Genomic DNA, 15,400 nt, shown 5'->3' on the forward strand with positions numbered 1-15,400 from the left:
CTACGCTCAACAAAGATACTGCCCATGGAAGCATACCTGTAGATTATGTTTATATAAAAAACACAACTATTTTAACAAGGGTTTTTTTCTGGCTATACTTAAAACAAAACAAGATAGCACAATCAGCTTGACTACTCTTACAGAGAAACAGAAATTTTGGGTTGGAACGATGTTCCTAGTTATTTTCTTTACAAAAAAATCAGCTATTCATACAGCGATAGGTTTAAAAGCATTATTACAGCAGGTGGAATGTAGGAACATCCGCGGACGGCAGGGAGAAGGAATTCTGCTGACCTGAGATATTCTAGAATACATGGTTTTATTGCATGGGTCGAGGGTAAAAAGGGCCTTGCCTTCAGCCACCAGCCTCGGCTGAAGGAAAGTCCCAGAGAGAGCGAGAGGAAGAGCAAGGGGGTACGAGTTAAGAGAGAAGGGAGCCAGGTGGCAGGGGTCAGAGAGCAGGGGGAAGAGGCAAGAGAGCAGGGAAAAGAGAGCGAGGTCCAAGTTACAATGCATTATATCTCTTTTTGTGAGGAATATTCTAATTTACAGTGACCAACCAATACAAGACACAAAATGCTATAGAATCTACATATAGCCTATAAGAACTACTACATTACCATACTATGTTATATTTTAAACTCTAAAAACTACTCTTTAGACGTTTCTGTTTTGCCACATTGACCTTTGGTTCCTTAGCTAGCAGAAGGGTATCATTCCATCAAAAGGGATTCTTCTTCAGCTAGCTAGGCTATTGTTTTCAGGTTATATAGTAACTAAGACTCGGTATCCTACAACTCAAAGTAAGCTTCTATTTCTATTATAGGATTCATATTTTCAGAATCTTTTGCTACACAATCATATTTATAATGTCTCCCTGATTCATCTTCCCCAACAGTGGAATGTCTCTTGCTCCTTCCAACTCTTCTTTGATTCTCTCAATATCTTTCAAAAGCACTGTCCATACTGCCATTTCACCCAGTGAAAATCACCCTGCCAAAACTGTATTTCAACTACAGAAAGTTTGTTTTGATGCCAGAATCTTATAACTATACCTGATTTGGAAACTCCCAGTTATTTATGTGATAATATCCAATCAGTTGCTAACAGCTTTGCTAGAAGAAGCAAAGGACAATTATTTCTAAATAGGGCACCTTGGCTTTCTGTTACTTCAGACTGCTTGAGCCAAATTTGTGGCTTTCAGAGTTGAGCTAAAGAAAGGTAGTCTCATCTTCTCTACAGCTGTACTTCCCTAGGCTCCTCCACTTTTCCTGCCTCTGGCCTTCAGGTGAATGGGAAACTACTCAAACCATGATGCAGCAATCGAGAAAGCAAAACGAAGTCATCAACTTCCACCCACAGTGGCTCCGTGAAGCCGTACACTGCCCAGCTGCATGAGCACTGGCACAAGGGGCAGTGAGGAACTCGAGACTGCTCAACTTAGACTATCAAAACCTTTCGCAGAAATAAACCCTACATGTTTATGCCTTCTCATAACATCAGCAGTGTCTCAAGAAGGGCTACAATAGTCAAGAAAAACCTCTTAAGTGACCCCTGTCTAAAACAAAATGCTCATATCTGCAAAGCAGTGGTCCTAAGGTAACAAGCTAGATAAGACAATGCTTCCAAAGCCAGAACTCACTGAGAAATTCCTAAACACAGGCAAGCAGGCAAGTCTGGGCATAGCATAATGAAACAGTATGTTGCAGCTGTGTTGTTTTTAAATTAGTGAGATCAAGGTTAGTATGATGGAAAGCAAACCGTTATAGTTTAAGTTTTCTAATTATCTAAAAACACTGAGCAAGGCAATTTCAGCAGTGTTCAAACATTTCCTTCAAAGCCTCTCCAGTGAGTGCTCTGAAGCACCTTTTTTATGGTCTCTATTTCCCCATTTATTTTTCAACTCTTAGATGAATGATAAACTCAAGTATGATGGATTCTTCTACAATTACAGCTAAATAGACTCTACCTCTAGGGTTCTATGTTAATGGGTTGTACCATCCTAAATGAGGGGGGCAAAAATCCTTTCTGACATTTTGACTGGAAGCCATAGAAGCATACCATCTGGCACTCATTTCCACTACTAAACAAACTTATATGGGGAATACACTTCTGAACCATGAAGAGATTTTAATCTAGCTCTTTTGGTAAACTGATCCAGTAGATCTGTCTGATTCTAGAACCATGCAAAAATGTTTAAATCCCAATCCGCAAGGTTTGCTCTACAATTTATTTTTTTTAAAAGAGACTAAATTGGTTCAAAACCTAGTAGACAGTCTTTAAAGTAAGCTGATCGAACTTTCTGTGTCTATAAAAATATTCCTATTTCTGCATAAATATCTTGCTTTTTTACTGTTACTTGCAAACAAGCCTTTTAGTTCACAAAAGGAACATAATTCAAGGTTACATGTAGATTAGACTCAAATATTTCAATAAAGAAAATGCACGTTGTCCTTCTCATGTCTGAGAAATCATTGGTAACATCCACTATGCTGATACCATCAGACCTAAATTATTACTAATAGCAATATGTTTGGTACTTAAAACAACTATTCACAAAGCAGTGCAAAAAATGGCAGACCCAGCTTCATAACAGTAGTTTGAAATGGCCAAGATGAGCCATATTACATTAAAAAACCTGAGAGGAAAACAGAAGAATGGGAAGTTGATATGGGCTATTACAACTTAAGTATACCTATACATTTAAAACACATGAAGCTCACAGTTAGGACACATGACTGACCACAGCTCCCACATACTCTCCTGCATGTCCTGTGGCCTTCATGTCAGCACGACCTTATAGATTCTGGTTGTGCTTTTAACAGATCTCACAGTACCGCTCCAGACCACAACGAAACCAAGACTTTCTCTTGAAAATACTTTATGCACTTAATCATGCAAAGGAAACCTTCCACAAACTTCTGAAAATTTCTGGAGAAAATTCAGAAGACAGACTACAATTATAGACTAAGATTCTCATCACAAACTTTTATTTACTTTACAGCGCAAAGAGACAGGCTCAGTTTGCCCAAGTCACTAAGCACACAGCAACACAGCAGACATCAGAGTTCATTTGTAAACATGTTTTCCAGTCAATGGACACTCAGTGAAACAGGTTTCCCAGCAATGTCATATAAACGTTTAGTCACGGATTGTTGCACCCATATAAGGGAAAGTAGCCAGTGTAATTCACAGTCTAAAATCTGTGCAATTCCTTGAGTCCTGGAACACACTGAGAGAACAATGGTTCTGTAAGAACACACATATCTCATCTACTTTTAAATCTCTTCTCTTGTCAGGTACAGGAGGATGGCTATCTCAGTCTAGAGGCAGAATCACAGAACTGTAGAAGCTGTGAAATAATCTCTAAGAGCGTAACACAAAATATGAAAACAGTTAAATGGAAAGGGAAAGGAAAGGTACTGGAAGTCCAGAACAGTGTCGGTAATCCAGGACTAGAAGTCAGAAAGGACAGATAATGGAGACAAAACAGGAAGGAAAAAAAAAAAAAAAAAAACTGAAACAAAAAAAACTGCGCAAGAAATCAGACAAATAATAAAGAGAAGACTAGTACCTCAATGATTAAATATAAGGATGTAAGAGAAATGGGGAAGAAAAAGGAAAGGATGCCTAACTGGGCTAGGAAATGGAAACCAGTGAAGTGAAGGAAAATGATGAGATGAACAAGATGTCATGTTTGATAAGGAGTAACTGGGGAAGAGCAAGAAGGCAAAAGAGAATAAGCAGAAGTAGTAAAGATGGAAGAAAGCAACCTGAATATTTCTGGAAAATAATTCAATCTTTCAATGGGAAAGAGAATCTGTTACAGAGCTAACATTTCAGAAAATATACTTTCCATTTTGCTATCATGTGTCTATAAAGTCTACCAACCATCTCTCTCCCACAAAGTACCGGCCGCTTACTCTTTCAAGTAAGTTCCAAATAGGATCTCAAAGTGCTTGTCCCTATGTGAGAACATGCTTCACTCTCAGTTTGCCTTGAAAACCTAAGGGAGTACACTCAAAATCATTAAAAGCACATGAAGCTGAACGTATTTGAGCCTTGAAGCAGCTTATGCTCTCAATTCAGCCTTTACGCATTAACATTCCAGTTCTAGGTGGAATCACAGAATGGCATTTCACATTTCACAGATTCACAGAATATTCTGAGTTGGAAGGGACACATGGAGGAGTCCACACAGAAGGATCATGAGTCCAACTCTTAAGTGAATGGCCCACGCAGGGATGGAATCCACAGCTTTAGTGTTATTAGCACCATGCTCTAACCAACTGACATTCCAAGGGACTCCTACTGTATTTGGGACTTCAGTGAGATCTGTGTGATCTGAATAAGAATTACTGTAGAGGAGGCTGCTTCTCTAAGACCTTCACCTATTGCAGATGTTGGAAGAAGCAAACAAGCCAAGAACAACTCTGGTTCTGACTCCCTTAGCATTCAAACCAGAAAGCAAAACCACTGGGAGTCATATCTAAAGTACCCTCACAGGAAAAATTAGCTCAGAGAGGCAGAAATTTTCAAATACAGCAGAAAATGAATAAAATACTATTAACTCAAATCGCAGTGAGCATTGTATACCTCAAGGGGAATAAAACCCACTGAGTACTTGTGAGCACTGGGCACTGTGTTGATAGTGGTAAATAATCCTTCACTTTCAACATGAAGTTTCAAGACTATGCAATGAATAAGACAGATGGCAACATCCATAAAATATTGAATGACAGCTCACAGCAAGTCAGATTCCTCCTGAATGTGATGCTAGTCCTGACAGGGGAACTTGACAAAGACTACGTCCCACATATAACTACAGCTGACTAAGGGAAGACTGCACAACCAAGTCTTAATTAGCGTTTTCTAGCTCTGGTGTTTCCTGCTTTTGCAATGCTAATCAGAAGAACTAGATTATTTTCAAATAAGTTACGAACCTGGTTGTGCAAACTTCTATTTATTACCACCCCACGCACAGTCAAGTTTTTGCAAGTGAGTGAGTATATACAGCATGGAAGCAGAGATAAGGTTTATGAAAAGCCACAAAAGTATGACACACACCACTAAGTATTTGGCAGATACAAACAGCAGTAAAATTCTGCACCAGGACTGAAGAGGAAGTAAAGACTGAACTAAAATGTGCTTGATTAATAAGAAATGAATCATGAAATTACATCGTTATTAAGCTTGTGACAACAAGCCCACCCATTCTGCAATGACAAAGTGATTTAGAAAAAAACCCTAAAGCAATAAAAAGCATCACAGAGCTGGGTTTGCGAGAACCTGGGAATATAAATATAAAAGACACCATGCTAAAAGCTAAAGCATAACAGGACAGGTTATTATTTTTTTACACTGTGGGAGGTGAGACTCTGGAACAGGTTGCCCAGAGAAGCTATGGGTCTTCTCTCCCTCTAAGTGTTCAAGGCCAGTTTGGATAGGGCTCTAAGCAATGTAGTTCACTGGAAAGTGTCCCTGCCCATGGCAGGGGGACTGAACTAGGTGATCTTCAATGTCTCTTCCAACCCAGCCATTCTATGATTCTACGGGTGAACAGTTTTGACGAGTAGAAAATACAGCAGTGAAGACTAGATAATTTTAGATTCTCTTTGCACTTTCTTCTACAGCCACATTTATATATATACACAGATGAATTAACCACCTACATATTTTACCCGAGTAAAGGATACCTAAAAGAGAATGCATTCATATACCAAATAAAAACATTATTACATAACTGTCTTGCTTCAATTGACATATTTTAGACCCCACGTTACCATAACATTTCCTAATAGTTGTAATAGTTGCGTCAGTATTAATTCCACATGGACAAAAGTTTTGCACACTGGCCAGGTGCATCAAGAGCTTCTGAAGTATTTCTCTGATTAAAAAGCTGGAGTAATGACCAAATGACTCAAAGACAAACAAATAACAAAGAGGACATGCTATATATGAGAAATACTTGCTACAACTGAGACAGTGGTATGACAAAACCATCTCTCACTGTGGAGAGCAACAAAATTATCTTTCTTTATTAAACTTCGGAATATGGTGGTTCATAAATTAAATTGTGAAAATACTGGCTGCCAGGCAATGTGTAGTTGAGTTTGACATTTGACTGGGAAACTATCCTGCCCTAGTAAGATCCAGTAAAACACTGTCTGAATTTATTTCAAAATAGTAATATAATAGAGGGCTTTGGATAACCTTGTTGCATCTTTCAGGTCCTTTGCCTGATATCAGGCTATGTATCTACAGTAGCAGTACGATGGCTTCTACTACAAATACAATTTAATCAGCATTATTTCTGACAGAAATGTAAAAAAATTGTTTCGTACAAAGATCTCATACCTTTTATACCTGCTTGAAACCATCCGGGAGGAGTCCTAAAAGAAACAGAAAGTAAAAACGAATTATTTTTTTTTTTAATAATATTGTATCTATACTGCCAAAATACCTTATCACTCCACAGAAAACTAAGTCTGCAGTGAGAGCAGTCCCATGGCACTGTACAACTCAGTTTTGCATTTTTTTGTTGCCAGGTATAGACAATACCAGGACTACTGTAACCATGTTACTGCTTCTGTACACCACCTCAAAAGCCTTAAGTGTCTGCCTCTGATTACATCATAAAACTGGATACACTTATTCCATCCCCCTGAATGCACAACAAGTGGAACAGCTCACACCCTGCCACCATTACACCTCCACTATCACTAACTAGCAGGAAAACACATGTGCAGTTGTTCATCAACTTGTCCAAGAGCAGCAGAGCGAAACTGTTTTAATTCCTCTGCACCACTGCTCTCCTTCTGGATAGGAACAAAAACTGAAGCTGTCAAGAACAAAAATTAAGACATGTTTCAACTGGTAAACAAAGGCTCAGATTTGACAGAGTAAGTCCATAAACATCTTTTAGGATGTTGTAAGAACATGAACCAATTATTTTCTTTGTCATAGGGAAAACACCCCCCAGAAAATAACAGGTAAAAAGTCAGGAAAGAATATTTAGGAGTTAATGAATAATTGCATTTACAAGAAAAAAAAAAAGGCAAAGCATAAAATTTTGTCTACTTACACTTACTGTAGGCAAAGAAGTAAATGAGCACTCAAAACAAGATAAAAGAGAAATTCTATCCATTCTGAAACTTCTACAAAACACTACACTGCCTTCACTGATTAGCAAGCTAAAATTAGGACACAAAGGTTATTATTTTACTATACCAAAAAAAAAAAAAACCTAAAAAATATTTGTATTATAGAAAAAGCTTGATCTGAAAGTACATTTTATCCTATGGAGCATTTTCAATTTCTGCTCTATGTGTTACGCTTTATCCCTAAGATAAGCAGAAGAACAAAATTCAATAAATTCATGGGAACTATTTAAAGAAATCCACAAATTTGGCAAAACTGCTGGTTTAACACTGATAGCTATTTTTATCATTGATGACAGCATCTGAAAATTAGTGATTCACAGCTGTGAAACAGAAACCTAATTTTACCTCTAAAAGGGCAGAGGAACATAATTTTAAATGGTACCAATGCTATTTTTAAAGTTTACTTAAGGGTAGGTTATCTTTGAAAGGTCATGGAAGCAGGAGGAAATTTCTGAGGACTAAAATGAAGTAAATGTCATTCCTTTCTTCAAGAAGGGTCATACAGGGAACTGTAGGGCAATCCTTAAGCTCAGTCCCTGAGTAGGAAATGGAACAAATCCTCAAGGACAAGAAGGTGAAATCAGCATGGATACGTGAAGAGGAAACCATGCCTGACCTGATAGCCTTCTATGATGAGAGGACCTGGTGAATGAGGGCAAAGAAGATGATGTTTATCTGGATGTTAGCAGAGCTTTCTACACCTTCCCACACAACATATGTATACAGAAATAGTGGCCAGCGAAGTAGACCATGAGATGCAGTGACTACTGGGTCCAGAGGGTTATGAACAGCAGCTTTAACTCCAGCTGGACACCAGACACTTTGGAGGGATTGATAGAGGGGCCAGTACTGTTTAATGACTTCATGAATGACCTGAATAATGAGACAAAGTACAGTCTCAGGAAGTTTACAATACAAACAACTTGGATGAGCGGTTAACAATACATCAGGTGGCTGTGTTGCCATCTAGAGGGACAGAAGCTTGAAAAAGAGCTTACAGAGACCCCATGAAATCCAAAAAAAAGGAAAACGCAAAGTCCTGCACCTGAGCCTGGGGACAAATAACCCCAAGCATGAGTACATGCTGCGTAGAAAGCTACTGTGCAGAAAAAAACCCGGGTGTTCTGGTGGACACCAAGTCGAACATAAGCCATCACTCTGCCTGTGCAGCAAAGAAGCCACATGGCACCCTCAGGATGCACTGCCAGCAGGTTGAAGGACAGCATCCTGAGGACAGCTACAAAGACAGTGAAGGGACTAGAGGAAAAATCACACAAGGAGTTGCTGAGGTCACCTGGCTTGTTCAGCCCGGACAAGACTGAGGGGAAACCTCATTGCAGTTACAACTTCCTCATGAAGGGAGGAGGACAGTCAGGCACTGTTCTCCTTCTTCTCTGTCATGACCAGTGACAGGATCCAAGGGAATGGTGTGAAGTTGTGTCAGCAGAGGTTTAATTTGAATATTAGGGAAAAGTTCTTCACATCTCAGGATGGTTGGGCACTTGAACAGGCTCTTCAGGGAAGTGGTCACAGCACCAAACCTTAAAGACCTCAAGAAGCATTTGGACAATACTCTCAGGCACATGGTGTAATTCTTGGGGTGTCCTCTTCAGGGACAGGAGTTGGACTCATGGGTCCCTTCCAAGCATATTCTCTAATTTCCCTCTGCTCAGCTCTGGTGAGACCACAGTTGGTACGCTGGGTCCACTTCTGGACTTCTCAGTACGAGAACAATACACTGGAGAGACCCCAGCAAAGCTGGACATATGATTAAAGGTCTGAAGCATCTGACACGTGAGGAGAAGCTGAAAGTGCTGGAAGTGTTCAGCCAGGAGAATAGGATTCTCAGGAGGTATCTTGCCAGTGTGTACAAATTCCTGATGGGGTAAAGATGACGGAGACATAGCTCTGTCCATGGTGATAATAAAAACCCAACTGGCTACAGTCCTGAGCAATTTGTTACAGGAATCCTGCTTTGTTTGCAAGACCTGGACTGGAGACTTCCCAAGATCCCCTAAAGCCTTAAGGCTTTTAGCTCTAAGACAGTCAGCAGTGACTGATGGAGGTGATTTGACTCTGAGGTACCTGAAGAGATTCAAACTGTTTCATCTAATACATTAAGATATAAGTTCCCTGTATTTGAGAACTGAAACACCACATCAGTAACAGACACAGCGCCTGCTTGTGATGGTCTCAGAAACATCCCAGCTGCCCCATTAGCAATGGGCAAGTGGTTCAATTGTCATTCTAGGCTTCGATGGAGAGTTACATTGGGTCTAAATTTTGCCTAACTGCCTCTAGATACAATAAAGTAGGAACTTTGGGCTCCAATCTTCCTCAGTTATTTTTTTAACAGCTTCTTATTTTCAAGAAAATGATTCCTGGTGAACATAAGCCTCTGTTTGCAGTGAAAGGCAGAATTCATGAGAAAGGGAGAAATTGCATCTAAGATTGCAGTCCAGTGAAGCACACATACCTTGGTACAAAGAAATCTTGAGGTATCAGATGTTTTGTACTCTAGATACTAAAAGGATGCAATGAATGCACTGTATATCCTCTTATTTGCTAAAACATTTTCATATACTAAATGCAAATATAAGCTGTAAAGCAATTACATAGATTTGTACATTTAATTCAACAGGACACTTAAAAGTTTGGCAGTAGTATTCAGAAAAGTCAGTTCTTCAGAAAAAGCTGGGAAAGCAAACAAATGCTCAGAGACAAAGTGGATAGCAAATACTCTCATTTGGTACAAATGACAGCTGTTAAAACAAACAAACAAACAAAAAAACCTTGAATCAATTAACAAGTCCTTTGTAACATGTTTTTACACTAAGTATTAGTGGGTTTTTTCTGTAGTTAAAACTATGAATAAAAAGTTAAAAATGCACATCTGATGCATAAAAAGTTCCTCTGAACACTAAATTAATATTGCAGATTTGGTAAATTATGACTTTTATTACTTTGAAATCTCTAATGTAAATGCAAACCAATCATTCTTTAAAGTGATGATGAAAGCACTAGGAAAATGTATTATTCACCCCTGTTCTCATTTATGGAATTTATTTTGTGTGCAACCAAACGTCTCTGGCAACATGAACATAAGCAGTCACATTGTCAATAGCATTATGTGCCTATAAATCAAAAATTAATCTAAGATTTCAAACTATTCAGAAGATCTTAAACGAGGCAAGCACCTATAATTTAAGACCTTGTCTCCTCCACTTTTGGAGAACTGAAGGTTGGCAGAAAATGAAGAAAGAGAAGGAGAGAAGGAGGGATATGCCTGTTCTGACAAAGAGTTAACCTAAAAGCACATGATTATTCTTGTACATAAATACTTATTTACAAATCTGGCTTATATTCCTTAATATTTTTTGAGTTTTAACCCACATTTAAAATACCTAATCATTACTATAAAAGTGAAATTTGTCATGAGCAACAAAGGGATCAGTTTATTTGAATGTCTCCCTCTAAAAGAGGAATTCTTTTTATAGTCTGTGGAAATCCTGAATGGAAAACAGTAAGTGAAGAAGTAATCCATAATAATGCTAATGGTTTCTTTCATACTGGTGAAAAAATACTGCTGCCAAAGACATGTACCAACATCAATTCTTTGTCCAAGGCTGAAATCAAATACACACTTCAATGCAGTATTCCAAACACAGCTTTAAAAATACTTTTACTTTTTGTACATGATCTCAGGCAGCTTACATTACATTTTAATAGCATATACTTCACTAATAAACCAAATTATTAGTGAACACTGCAAACTACTGCAGAGTGACATACATCATCATGGCTCCAGAAAATTGTTCATGTTCCCTTTTTGTTTTGTCTACAAAAGTGATTGTGTAGATGGTATTAATGCAGGACAGGGTGTGAACTACGTGAAAAAACCAAGGAAAAAGAAAACATTTCTCTCATTCCACATGAATTCCTTCATCTGATTCACTGCATAGACTAACACACAGACATGCACCTGCTGCACAAGAGAATATATAATGACAGAAAAGACAGCTGAGACCATTTCAATTAATGAAACCATTTACTGCCAATTAAATCTCTGTCAAACTAGGATGCAAGGAACTTGGCTAACTCTCCTCTTTGCTCCTGGCTCATCTTGGTATTTCATCTGGCCAACAGAGAGATTACATAAACAAGCTGGTCATGGGTTTTAAATAAACAGAATTGTCTGTGTTTACAAGTGTCTGACAAAGTTTTCCAGATGTTAAACCAACCCTACTACTACAAATTTGCCAGTTAAAATGCACTAACAAACGTTGTTAAACAAGTACAGACTCTGGAGTCAGCTGGACTATATACAAGGTTCACTGGAATCCCTTGAAACACTACTTAAAAGTTTTGCAAACAATTAAAGCAAATCCCCTGGATCAAATCAGGCTGTTAGGGCTCACTGGTATAGATACTGACAGGAAGAACATGCACGCTGTTTTGAAATATAACTACACACTAGTGCAAATTATCACTACATAATGATATTCCTGCAACATGCAAGATTAAATTTTGACTGAAATTAGGCCATCAAAACAATTTTCTTTTCATATGTAATTCAAATATGGGCTTCCTAAGAAGTTTTTTGTACATTCTTCAAGATGTGAGCAAAACAAGTTCACTACATAGAAGGAGATCTACTGCTGGTGTTTCTTGCCTTTTTACATACCAAGGTAGATTCTATCTCCATCCAGCAAATCAAGTTAACTCCTGTACCTTAAATCACATCTTGATTAACTACAGCTACTTCTCACATTCAGTACAACTCTGCACTCTAGATTTGTTTGGAAATGGCAGTTATGTATCTTCTGCAACACAGACAAGGTTTCATTCAGCTCTTAAAGTGGGATAACATCTAAATGTTCAACAACTGAAAAGCAGTCTGACCCTAATACAAACCAGGAATGACTGCCGATCAGAAAAACAGCAAAAAGACAGACGAAATACCTTTTTTCTCCTCCCATCAAAATTTCCCAGAAGCGATTTTCCCTCAGGAGTCAAGAGATACCATTTACCTTCCACTCTTGAATCACAGAATCAAAGATTATGCTGATTTGGAAAGGACCCATCAGAATCATCAAGTCCACTGCCTGGTCCTAAACAGAATACCCCAAGGATCACACCGTGCGCTCGAGTGTGTTGTCCAAATGCTTCTTGAACTCCGCCAGGCCTGGTGCTGTGATCACTGCCCTGGGGAGCCTGTTCCAGTGTCCAAACACCCTCTAGGTGAAGAGTTTTTTTCCTGATATCCAACCTAAACCTCTCCTGACTCAGCTTTTTGCCATTTCCTTGGGTCCTGTCACTGGTCATAAGAGTGAAGAGATCACTACCTGCCCCTCCTCCTCCCCTTGTGAGAATGAAGACCACAATGAGGTCTCCCTTCAGTCTCCTCCAGGCTGAACAGACCAAGTGACCTCAGCTGCTCTTCATATGGCTCCCACTCCATACCACTCATCATCCTTGTAGCTTTCCTCTCAATGCTCTCTAACAGCTTTCTTTTTAATGTCTTTTACACATTGTGGCGCCCAAAACTGCCCCCAGCACTGGAGGTGAGGCTGCCCCAGTGCAGAGAGGGGACAATCCCCTCCCTCAGCTGGTGATGCTGTGCCTGATGCCCCCAGAACAGGGTTGGCCCCCCTGGCTGCCAGGGCACTGCTGACTCACATTCAACTTGCCATCCACCAGGATCCGCAGGTCTCTTTCCTGCTCCCCAGTCAATGCACACAACCAGGACTGCCCCATTCCAGGTGCAGGATTTGGCACTTGCCCTTGTTAAATTTCATACAGTTGGTGATTGCCCAATTCTCTAATTTGTCTATGTCTACAGGGCCCCTCTGCCTGTGAGGGAGTTGACAGTTCCTCTCAATTGTGTCACCCCTTTGAAAACACAAGTTTGCAACACAACTTTGTGAACCTTATTTTTTACAGCCTCATCTACTATCTTTAATTAATATGCAATTAATAGGACTTCAAACTAGAACTAATAAATGTGCTAAAATGCCTGGGTTCAAGTGATAGATATTACTCCAGCGAAGCCAAAGGAGTTATGACTTATCTGCCTGTTTACACAGAAGTAGGGGGCCATAGAGGAAAAACTGCAAGAACACCTACGGAATCAATCAGAGTTCTAACAGAAAGGTAAGTATCCTCAATCCATACCTTTGAAGAAATCTATTAAGGACATAAGGTGAGAGAAAATAATTAAAGAAATGTCAGCAGATAACACAAGTAACTCCCAGGTAAGTCAAGCATCTTCCAAAAGAAAACAGCTCCCAGAAATAAGGAAACCAGAAACACACATTTAAACAAATTAACAGAGCTTTTCTTTTATTTACTATTCTCTATTTCTATATTAAATCAATATTCACCACTGAACAGTCAGAAAAAAAGACTTCAGAACAAACAATTAGGCACTCAGAACAAAAGCTGTGAAGGAACTGATTAGATCAGGCTAAAAAACCCTGACTAGATCTCAGGTGACTCACAGAAAAAGCAGAGCAGGAAAAATGACCAGAAAGACATTGTGGTATTCCTAAGAAATAAGAATCTGTAGGCTCCCCTCAGACACAAGTATTTGAAATCACATAAGGGCTGAACTACAACTCAATGTAGTGTTCAGCCTGTTGATGAAAGGTATGCAGTTGTTTTTGAGCTAGCAAAGGCTAGTAATGTCCTTGTAGCACTACACAGGCAGCCAAAACTGTTGCTGTGATGTTCATACTATATAAGAGGACTGGCTCCTCGTACATTATTCCTCAAACAGTCCTCAGGTACGACATAAAAGAGCATTAGGCAGCATGAACCAAAACCTTGCCAGAAAATGTTGCTAATAATTAAGCCATAGGCTCTATCAGCAGTGCAGCCGTTGAGCTCACACCCAGGTCTTGTACTTTTTAACAGTATAAACACAGTCAGACTGTCTCCACCAAACAACCATGAATTACATAGTTAATGTAATGGCCCTTCTGAGCCATCACATTAACTACACTAGACTGCAAGGATGTAGAGATGGAGAAGCAGGCTATCCTGCTCCAGCCATCCTCACACCACCATGGAACTGGAATATGCACCTTCCAAAAGCACCAGCACATCCGAGTATCTACTGCTATGATATTCTCTAAATTGGTATTAATAACATGACTGTATGATACATGTTACAAAATGTCTGAAAACTATTGCTATGTGTATTTGTGCAGAGGATACATTTCTGCTCATCTTTCAGCAATACTGAGCAAGTTGTCTCCCCTCTTCACCTTGCAGTAGGGATCCTCTTGGTTCATGTTGGTTCTTGCAGAAAAGAGCCTCCTCCCTCTCTGTACACACCCAGCAGGTACTCACAACTGCTACCTAGGCTTCAGACTTGTTCCTGGCATGAAAGCAGTATCAATTAAAATTCTTTCTAGAGTAGAAGAACAGAAAAGTGGAGGAATCAGGAGTATTACCATACCTTACTAAAGATTTTGATATCAGTCAGGCTGTGTAATCTATTTCCACAAGTAGATACGTCAGGAAGACCTTTTTCAAAATATTTGTATGTGCTCAAAGATTCTTCTTGCCAAAGAAACCTTAGATGCAGTTTACCATTGTACTTTCAGGATCACTTTTCTTGTTTCCCCACAAAAATAAAGACTGTGAGGAGATACCCACTGTAACACAGCTGACTTAAAAAACCAGTCCAAAAGAGAAAACATGTGGGGGGGAAAAAAAAATCCTTTATGTGAGGCCCCTTTAGACTGCTCAAAACACTAGTAGGGAATTTGAGAAACTGCCTCCTATTCCTTACATCCGTACAAAGGTCCCAAAAAAGACCCCAGACAAGTGTAACAGCAGCTAGTGCTGGTGCAATTCTGGAGCATGAACTCCATAGTGAAGGAAACAAACGGCAACAACAAAGTGAACATCTGTTCATACAGGCTGAGTATACAGCAGCAACACCTGAAGACAGCAAAAAATTAGAGTAAAAGCCCCCAGAAAATGAAATCTTAGCAGAAGGATCACAACCAAACTTAAGGAAACTACAAGAAGGAAATCATAAGAAATCATTACACACTTTGCTTCACACTTGCTGTGCATAAGGATCTAGAAAGCACCTGAAGAGCAGGCTGAGCTGAAAACCATGTAGGCTCCTAGACACAACTGTGAATCTAAAGTAAGAAAAGGAAGCTTTCAAAATGCCTTGCCTTCACAGATACAGGCTTGACTCAACTTTAGTTTTCAGGCAG

The 15,400-nt window shown here is 39.3% G+C and overlaps 1 protein-coding gene across 1 annotated transcript in view; it reads right to left on the reverse strand.

Moving 5' to 3' along the window:
* The window catches only part of PAWR (pro-apoptotic WT1 regulator), a 74,149-nt gene that overhangs the window by 11,471 nt on the left and 47,278 nt on the right, over positions 1-15,400 (reverse strand). The window contains 1 exon segment of the mRNA XM_066183299.1: positions 6,358-6,392. Within this exon segment, the coding sequence (XP_066039396.1) occupies positions 6,358-6,392 (35 nt within the window).

This window comes from Chamaea fasciata, unplaced genomic scaffold (genome assembly GCF_029207755.1).
Source record: "Chamaea fasciata isolate MVZ Bird 193981 ecotype frontalis unplaced genomic scaffold, bChaFas1.0.hap1 SCAF_5, whole genome shotgun sequence".
Lineage (NCBI taxonomy): Eukaryota > Metazoa > Chordata > Aves > Passeriformes > Sylviidae > Chamaea > Chamaea fasciata.